The sequence below is a fragment of the Plectropomus leopardus genome, chromosome 17 (assembly GCF_008729295.1).
Source record: "Plectropomus leopardus isolate mb chromosome 17, YSFRI_Pleo_2.0, whole genome shotgun sequence".
NCBI lineage: Eukaryota > Metazoa > Chordata > Actinopteri > Perciformes > Serranidae > Plectropomus > Plectropomus leopardus.
The window spans coordinates 23,859,976-23,869,899 of NC_056479.1; the positions used below are offsets into that span (position 1 = coordinate 23,859,976).

At 42.1% G+C, this 9,924-nt stretch overlaps 1 protein-coding gene across 1 annotated transcript in view; it reads left to right on the top strand.

Annotated features, from left to right (window-relative positions):
• Positions 1-5,311, top strand: part of cacna1ha (calcium channel, voltage-dependent, T type, alpha 1H subunit a) — a 66,523-nt gene extending 61,212 nt beyond the window's left edge. Inside the window, 5 exon segments of the mRNA XM_042504444.1 lie at positions 352-492; positions 629-797; positions 3,648-3,805; positions 3,908-4,031; positions 4,062-5,311. Coding sequence (XP_042360378.1) covers positions 352-492; positions 629-797; positions 3,648-3,805; positions 3,908-4,031; positions 4,062-5,311 — 1,842 coding nt within the window.
• The last annotated feature ends 4,613 nt before the right edge of the window (positions 5,312-9,924 follow it).

The following is a 9,924-nucleotide window of genomic DNA, read 5'->3' on the forward strand; positions in this document are numbered from 1 at the left end:
TCCTTGGCTTTGACAAAATACGCTGTATGTGTCCCTGCACACAATGTTGGTTAATCATATATTCTCAGTACATTTTCACTGAAAGATAAAACAGTTACATTTTTCTTGGTTGTTTGTGATTTTGTTTTGTTTTTTTAAATTTTTAATAACCCATTTGATGCGAGAAGCAGCTGGCCCCCATGTATTCTCACATTATCCAATCTGGCCACATTTAAAAAGTTTGGACACCCCTAATGTATTGGTCACTGTCTCATTGCAATTTACTGACATTAGTTGGTATTTTTTGATGGATGTCAACATTCAAAATGTACTTACACTCACACTCACGTGAAACAACATCTACTGTTGCAGGAGGCTAAAGAGGATGCAGAGATGGATGCAGAAATCGCCTTGGAAATGGCCATGGAGAGGCAACGCAAATTAAGCACAACCTCCAATAACAGTTCAGCAGAAGGGACCTATGTTGGGCCATGTCCAAATTCACCCGGACAGGTAGGAAGGACATTACCGTACTCACCAGCTGGTACACATGTGATACATGTTTCCAAAAGTATTCCTTCATTGTAAAACAGTATGTGCTGCAATTGGCAGTATTATCCCACTCTGTGGTCTCTGTCTCCCCCCGCAGGAGGAAGAGGTGAAGTACCGTGACCTGGACCTGCTGTCATTAAGGAAGATGTCTGTATCCAGGATGCACTCTCTACCGAACGACAGCTACATGTTCCAACCTGTACGACCCGCCAGCGCCCCCTACCCTCTGGAGGAGGTAGAGCTCAGCCCCCAGCACCAGCACTCAGGTAACTCATCTCATTACTAGTGAATCTTATCTGTTCAGGATTTCAGTATCAGATATGAAATCAATTCTCTCTTTTCTTTACACTGACAGCGTCCTAGCACACAGAGGTTAATTATATTCAAAAACTTTCAAATTTTCCATAATGCATGCATGTTTATAGCACCAAACTGGGATCAATGGCATTTCGTTTAGATTTCTTGTATATGGAAAATGTATTTTTTGTAAATTAGTGGTGTCTTGTTAATTATGTTAACCCATGTGGGATCTGTCAGTTGTTTGGCATGACACAGAAATTAAAGATCAACCAAGATAACTAGCTAAACTACAGCCACAGCTGGCTAATGCTATGATGTAACTTCAATGAAGTGTGCAGTTTGTATGGAGTTTTAGTTCCCCAGTATTCTAGTTTTTCTAGTAGTTAACTACATGTGAGACAAATGTGTTTTAAGATACTGGAGCACAAGATGTGATTCTTCCCCTCAGGGATATGGAAAACAGCTGTTCAAACATAATGCATGATGACTGAACAACATGATATTGGTATTGCAAATTGTTAGTCCCCCCTTGAACATAAAGGAAAAATCATCCTAAAAGACAAAAGCCATCCAGGATGCAGTGCCAAAATAATTAGCAAAAGTGCACCGTAATCTTTTATCGTTTCATATTTATTATTATTGTTTGTAATTTAATGTAAAAAAAATGTAAAGAAATACTGCACTTGGCAGTCAGCACTAATATGCAAATATTTAGATTTAGATTGTGCCTTATGCTATAATGCAACGTATAAAAGTTCAGAAAATAAAATGTAAATATGTAATATAAAAATATGTACAATGAAATAATAATAAATAAAATAATATAAAAGATACTAAGGGTAAGCTTGCCTAGGGCACCCTGCATTCATGGAGTTTTTTTTCCAGTTTTGGGTCATGAAACTTAAAGCAAAACAAGTCAAATTAGAATCAGTACAAACGATGATGCGAACACTAAACACTGACAAGCGCTGTTTTATCTGCAGTCAGATTCTAATGGCATGTTGTGGCCAGGCTGTGGACAGACCCGGCTCTGTCCCAAGGTACTAACTGTAGTGGATGAGCTGATACATGTGAATCCCTGCAGCGTTCACACAGGCTCATCTGCTCAGCTGTGGAATGGCTGGAAACTCGACGAGAATGATTGTTGACTTAACGGCCGAGCTGCAAAGGCACAAAATATATCTGTTTAAAAAAGCGATCATCACAGCTGTGGTGCTTTGTCTACGGTTCGCTGATTAAGATTAAAGTTTGGTGGATTTAAAATCAAGTGGCTTTACAGCTTGGCCTGAAAGTAACAACTGAAAATTAACTATGTTTTTAACGTGTTTTACTGTGATTCCTTCTGAGCTCACAGGTGGACCGGACCTGTGTGTGCAGAATGCCTCAGACCCTGGTTACACAGTCTCACCGCACTTATTGAATTCATGAAATACAGTCACATGGAACTGTTAATGTAACCAGGATCTAAAAAGTGACCTCATGTGACTCTTTTTCTGATGATCAGCTCAGTGCCGCAACTTCACTGATAACTTTTCTGTTTGGATGAGCGACCCGCTGTATATGCTGATGGGTTTTCATTTAGAAAACACTTTATTTTGACAGCAGATTTGAAGCAATACCAAATGAATTAAAAACGTTCATTTCTTCTTCTTGTTGCTCAAATCCAAGTATTCTTTCAAAATAAAGTGTTAGTGACATTATAATTTTGTAATCTTTGCTCCAATATAATTATTTTAAATTGACCCAAAAGAGGGATGCTCTGATTCCGGGCCGATGCCGGTGTTTAAATGTACAATTTTGCCAATAGCAATCCCAAACTTATTTTTTATTGCTGTTGTTGTTTCTTTGGGTTTTGTTGTCGTTTATCTTCCCACTTGTGCCAGGGAAACAAAGTAATCTTTATTATAAAAAAAATAAGTGAACTGTTTCAAAGTCATTAGGCCCTTCATTACACTGCCTTTGAAAAAGCACAAATTCAAACGCATTTATGGAACAATTCTTAAATATAAACTTTTTGTCACACTAAAATATTTTTTAAAATATCTTTTTCAAAAGTATTTTTACTTTATATAATATATTGTAATTCCTTCTCTAATATCAATTTTATATTCCTGTGAAAACAATAAACTTATCCTTCAAACAACTGTTTTTATTCAAGTTTTCTCGACAAAAATTAAATTTTACAAAATAACATTTGATCTTATCATAACAACATTAGAATTTTCCTTCACTTAGGGCTTGACAGTATGACTTTAAAATATTACCACAACATTTTTAGGCTGTATTGCGATACACAATATATATCTTGATATTTTGAAATCTCTTCTAAACTACTAAAATACAAAATTATGAATTATTAGAGCTTTAACGAATCATAATGCAACCTTCATTAGGCAGCTCCAGCCACTGGCTGTTAACAGCCAATGTTAAATAGCTCTGATCCTGCTGATGTGAGTTTACTGCGTCCCTTTGTCTTGAAGGCATCCCAGGGAAGATCTCTGTTAGACCCAAAAAATTTCTCTGCTGTCTTCGGGACAATGAGACACCATTAGTCTAGAGCCCTGCTTTTCGCCAATGGTGAATATTTTCATATTTGCCAGTAGACTGATGGTAGTCAACACGGCAAATATCAGCCGACACCGATACTGGGCTGATAAATCAGTGCATCCCCAGTAAAAAATAATTAATATGTATGTGTTTGTATATGCCTAAGTATGCATGTGTTTTTCTGTAAAAAAGCATGTGTTTGCAGTGAGAGTGGGGACATGTGATTATATCAGCTGTATGAATCAAACTCTTTACGTTTGTACCTTCAGGCTCAGTGACGTCGGTCCATTCCCAGCCATGTGATAGTCGCACGCTGCTGCAGGTACCAGACGTTTCCCCCGTTCACCCGCGGTCACCTCCCACTCTCACCTTGCCCCGCATTGCCCCGCCCACGCCCAGCCCCTCCCCCCGGGCCCTGCGCAGACAGGTGAGAGACCCCGTCTCAGATACTCACACCGACACGTTCACACATTAATGTACGTTCAGATTTACTGATGGAAGGTGTCGCTGTGGTGTTTTTGTGTTGCAGGTTGCAGTTAAAGTTGATTCTATGGAGTCTCAGGGTTGTGAGCAACAAGAGAGGCCCAACCCTGTCCAACTGCCTCCCCTCTCCCCGTCTCCCCTCTCTCCTCACACCTCCTCTCCATCTCCCCTGCCTCCTCCTCCTCCCTCCTCCCCCTCAGCCCTCTCTCTCCCACCCTGCTCCCCTTCTGCCTTCCCTCTTCCTCCTCCCTCTCCTCTGCATCCTCTACTGTCCCCCCCGTCTCCGCTCCCTCCTCCTCCATCATCCCCTTCGCTTCTCCTCCCTCCACCTCCCTCTCCACGTCTCCCTTTGCGTCCTCCCAGCCTGCGGAGACCTAGACCGCCCTCCGCCGTCTCCCTCTGCGACCCGGCAGACGAAGAGGTGTATCACATCACCAGCTCGGCTCGCCAAAGGTGGGGAGACGAGGAGGAAGGAGGGCAGCAGAGCAGAGGGAAGACCGGCCGCAGCCACTCCCTCTCCCCTTACACCAAACCGTGCTCTCCCAACTCCTCCTCGCCTCCTCCTCCCCCACTTCCGCCTTCCTCCTCGAGGAGCGCACTCAGTCTGCTCGGGGCGGGATTGACGGACCGTGACTTTAGGAAAGGTTTAAGCATTGACAACAAGGCCTTCCTGGACGAGCCGTCATCTTTGTCTGCTGGTCACCCGGAGGACCATCGGCGCCACTCCATCGAAGTCTGCCTCCCACAAGCCGTCATCACCAGTGACGACCAACACTTTACACGTGAGGCCCAACGCTTGGAAAAAGGTGGTCAGGCGTTTCCTGTAAGGGTGCAGTCAGTCGGCGGCGGCCACAGAAAGAAGAAAATGAGCCCTCCTTGTATTTCCATCCACCCGCCGTCAGATAGGGAACACCCCCAAATTGCCTCACCCCCAAAACTGGCTGACTGCAGCATGATGCTGAGACGCAGGACGCCGTCCTACGACTTGACCCCGCACTCAAACACGCAAGACGCCTCAGATTCGCGGACGCATTCCCCGATGCACACGGCGCTCACACCCATCCACGCGCCGCTGCAAGCATACTCACCAACAAACGCGCCGACACATTCACGGGGTTCTACTCCGACACACACTCAGACATACACACCACCGCACGCGTCCACGCCTACTCTCCCGCACATCCCGATCAGCCCAAACATCTTCATCCAGCCTCACGCACCTCTCGTCCCGATGCCTTTCTCACAGACGCACTCCCTCTCCCCCGGCGCGAGGCACTCGTCTCTCACAGGGGACTACATCCCCCTTCCACAGTTCACCTTCGACCAACCGCAGTCCAGATACATGAGCGGACTGTCAGATACCGATACCGCCACCTGCTCTTCCCCTTTCGACAACAGACTGGGAAGCGGCGCAGGATTCAGTGCAAAGAATCGGAGGACCGCCCAATGAACATCGGGCTTCAGGAAGTGATTTTATTGGTCCTAAAGCTCTGGAGTTGGCGTTGAGTGGCGTCGCCTGACCTCAGCAGAGATGGTGCTGGGGAGAAAGAAGTTCACTGGGAGAGGGATTGTTTTTGCTTCGATGGATACTGAAAAGACATGAATTCTTTCCAGAGACGCTGGTACAGTCCCGTCCTACAATAACAGACAGTGGATCCATTTTGCTACGCCGAAAAGCTCGATGGACAGCAGATCCACTGCGGCTGTACCGGTCAAACAGTACCCACTGTACATGGTGTGTTTGGGACTAATACTGATAACGCACCAGAACTAAAGCCACCTAACTCCGTAGCCAAAGTTTTTTTTGACACACTGTCCCCACCCACGCGAGCCAATCAGGAAGCAGCGTCTGGCTGACAACCTCTGACCTTTTTACAGGAAGTGGTTTGTGAAATGCGAGCGTGGGGGGAATCGTGGGATATGCAACTTCAGGTTTTCTACAGAAGTTCTGCTTGCCCCTCCTCTGCTCCTCGATCACATTGATCCGAGCAGAAGTGTGCGTGTGAGTGAGAGTGTCTGCGTTTTCCTACGTGCGAGTTATCTGTCAAATCTGTTGTCATGGAAGTCGGCCATGTTGTTCTGCAGCGACAGAGAGGGGAAGCAGGGCAGAGCTGTAGTGTATGTTTTATTTGTGTATCTGTGCAGTGTAAATAAAGGAAAATACTGTATTTGGTGAGATTAAAAATAGCTCTATCCATATGCACATATTTTTATAGAGATCTAAAAATGTTTTTGCACACAAATTTGAATTTCAAGTCGCTTGTTTTATCCTCTGTTGTCCTCTTGTGAATGTATGTTTCTTTTCAAACCGGAGAGAGCAGCGAGGGAGTTCAGCCCTCCTCTCGACAGGCTAGCTGAGGTTGAGGAGTGGGATTTTATTTTTCTATTTTGAAAAAGAGAAAGAAGGGAACAAGGGTGTGATGTGTTTCCGTAGCCTTGTCTCAGATTTATATGTGTTTGGTGTCTAAAGAACAGACTTTAGAAGCGGGCTCAGTGATGCAAGCCAGATTTTAAAATGTTTTTCCACATTAACGTCCCTGTGGAGAGTACAGTTTATCAGGGTTCCCACGGTCAAGAAAAGTAAAAAAAAAAAAAAACTTTGAAATTTTTGGAATTTTGTTGAGTGTAATTAAATTGTTACAGTAATATTCCATATACCATTTCTAGTATTGTAACATAATGACAGATTTATTTTCCATACTGTGTCAACTTAACATATAGCTCATTTATGTGTTGTTTTGTGATGTGTTACCATCACTTTTTCTTCATTTTCCCCCCATGTTCATGTATGCCAGCTAGCTGAAATTATGTTTAAGTAGAATTTAAGTTTAAGTTTAGCAAGATGAAAAAACGAATCATTATGTGTCCTTGACAAGTCATGGAAAAAAATCGAATTTTTCTCCATGAAAATGTGTGGGAACCCTGGTTTATAATTTTGTGTACCTGTGCTCTCCACAAATTTGAATTTTAATGTGGTTTTTACTCCAAAAAAAATATTAAAATGGGTTTTTCCCTTAAAGTGAGTAAAAATATAGCACAGTTTATGCAACACAGAAAAAAATGACAGTACTTTGATGTATTTATTTGTCCAGATAAAGTATGAAATAACAACTTGCAGGCAGCTTAGTATCTCTATTAGCTGCTGGCTACTAGAAATTATACAACATGACCTGACATCTCTGAGCCCCTCTTCTTTAGCTGTTTTCAAGCTTTGGCACCACTTAGTGTTTCTGTACATCTAAAGACAACCAAACTAACTAACTTACTAAATATGTGTAGCCAGAGTGCAATAATAATATATACTTGTGGAAAATATAGTAACATCCACACTACATAAAACAACCACACTCTTGTGTTCGTACATACTGTAGAACTACTATAATATATGATATAAACCCATTTTTTATACGATGATCGAGAGTATTTCTAGTGTTCATGCTACTATAGGTACTTGCCCCCTCACTCGGCTGCGGTGGCATGGGTGTGGCTGGAAGCAGTGTTACGTACTGTAGATTTCTCCAAAAGCTCAGGCCCACCCGCTGATGGTTGTTACTGTAAGCAGAAGAGTGACATGCATTTCTGCTGAGGACTCAATAATCCACTTTTCACCCGTCACCTTTATTTTCCGGAATAATCCACCGTATTAGATCACCATAAAATGACACACTATTTGTTACCTACATATCAGTTGTGTTCAGTTAATCATGTGACCCCCTCAAGGTGTGAGTGACAAAGCATTTTCCCTCCAGTGACTGAATGTTTTCACACCACCAAGCCATACCTTTATTCCGACACAGCACAATATGTATTTTACTCTATTTTTGTGCACAGTCCGGTTTGGCACAGGTACTCAAGAAGCATGCTCGTGAGCTATTTAGGTACTACCGATTTCTCTTTTAAAGGCAGCTGGCTGGAACGGCTCCATTTTTCTTTTTCAGCAAGTAACATGCACAACTTCCTCAGTTATCTGAGTGGAAACCAAAGTGCTTTGATGCTGCACCATACTCACAACAGGCCCAGATTTTCATTTCATGCCATCCATCTTGATGGGGATTGCCAACCAAATTCAAAGTATTTGTCATTGATCGACTGAGTGACAAAGGGTCTCTGGGGGTCGGTAAAAGCTCTTAAACCGCAGTTAAGCCTTCGATTTTACTTATATGTTTCATGATTTTATCGGCATTAAAGGTCCAGTTTGGAGAATTTAGAAGCATCTTTAGATGGAAATAGCATTTAATATTAATAACTGTGCTTTCATCATCAGTTGTGTTTTCTTTACCTTATAATGAGCTGTTTATATCTATACACGGAGAGGGTCTCTTTCACGGTGTCTGCCATGTTGCAGTGGCCCAGAACCAGTGGCGCATCCAATAATTTTCATAGTGGTTGCCAGATGGGGCCATTGAAAATCTGGAGTGGCAATTTGATTTTGTTGTTTCAGTAGTTCAGTACTCAGGCTATGTCAATATGAGAGTTAAGGAATAGCATACTGACTTGGTTTTTTTATTTTACAGCTAACATTATTATCTGTTGTGCTACCAGTACAGTTAACATTTTGATTTCTAAAACAATCCTGCTTTAACGTGTTATGTGTCTGTACATGTGAGGCAATTTATTGTTCATCAAATAGGCTAGTTTTTCTTAAATAGACAATTATAAAGCTTTAATTTCAAGAAGTACATGAGGAATAGGCTTGGGCACTACTCTTCTGAGCTTTTCAGACTAATAGATACACAATTAAAAAAAACACAAAATGTTAATAAATGTAATATTCACAAGCCTGTTTTTCCTGATTAAACAGCGAAATACAACAGTACACCTTTTGAATTTAACTTTTTCTCGGTCACTGAGGACTGACAAGGCTTAATTGCCTCCTTAATTTACCAAGTTAGATGTAAAAAAAAACCCATGCAATTATTCCCCTCTTTCTCTGCAATAGCTGGCCGGTGGCTGTTTACAGTCCTGTAACATATCCCTCCACCACTAGGTGCTAAGGTGTCTTTCAGCTCAGCTGCCTGTTCCACCAATAGAGACAGGAGACTGAGCTCTAGTGGTGCATGCTGTGCACTACATACAATGAGTTTAACAGTAAGAGAACGTATTTATGGCAGTATTGAAAAAAATACCTTCAGGATTTCTAAATACCCTGGCATACCAGTTGTTAGCTCAACAAAATTGAGCTTAACTTTGGAGCATTATTTGGCCCCCTTTCCAAAAAATGTGTTACAGCCTCTTAGAGACCATCATATTGACCTCTAATTATTATATTGCCCCTGGATACACAAAAAAAGCATTACAAAGCTGTAAGAGTTTGCTGATACCTTCAGAAACCCTTGTAAACATGAGATCAATGATGAAAAGAAGGTCCAGATTATCATCAGATCGTCATTCTCCTTCATCTCATTAGCTTTATACCTCCAAAGTAGTATGCATGTGGACGTCAAAATAGTGACACGAAACATAAGGAAAAAAGTAAAAGAAAAGTAGGACAGCTTCATTTTGCCACAGCTCAACACCTTTGTCTTTTGTGTACCACAGCGCAGCCCCATGATTGGTTTCCATCTCTGGATAGAGCCACATCGAGCAGTAAAGCGCTGTTATAAGTTAAAAAATAAAGTTAGAAAAAGCTTGGCATGTTGCAAAGACAAAGTGAACAGTTGCTGCTGATCTTTCGACAGCGCTCTTCTTCCAGTTCTGACACACAGAAGCACATCTGAAGTTGAATTCTGAGATGTTGTCCTCCCTCCGGTACATGGCACAGTTGGTCATCCCCTGGTTTTAAAATAATTTGAATACAGTATGTGCTTGAACACGCTGTTATCGTGCAACCGCTTCGTCCTGTTTTCATGTCCTCTTCCTGCACAGATCGTCAGCTATGGGAGGTTTTAAGTAGTTTGAAGACAGTCTCTTTCTGTCTCACTCTTATTTGACTTAGTGAGGACGACCCCGATCTACAGCATATTGCCATATTAATCGACACAGTTTGGTAGAGTGACTGCATAATTGTTCTTACGATTTACAGATCTTTGGATCTCAGTATTTAAATCCTGTTTTTGAGGAAAC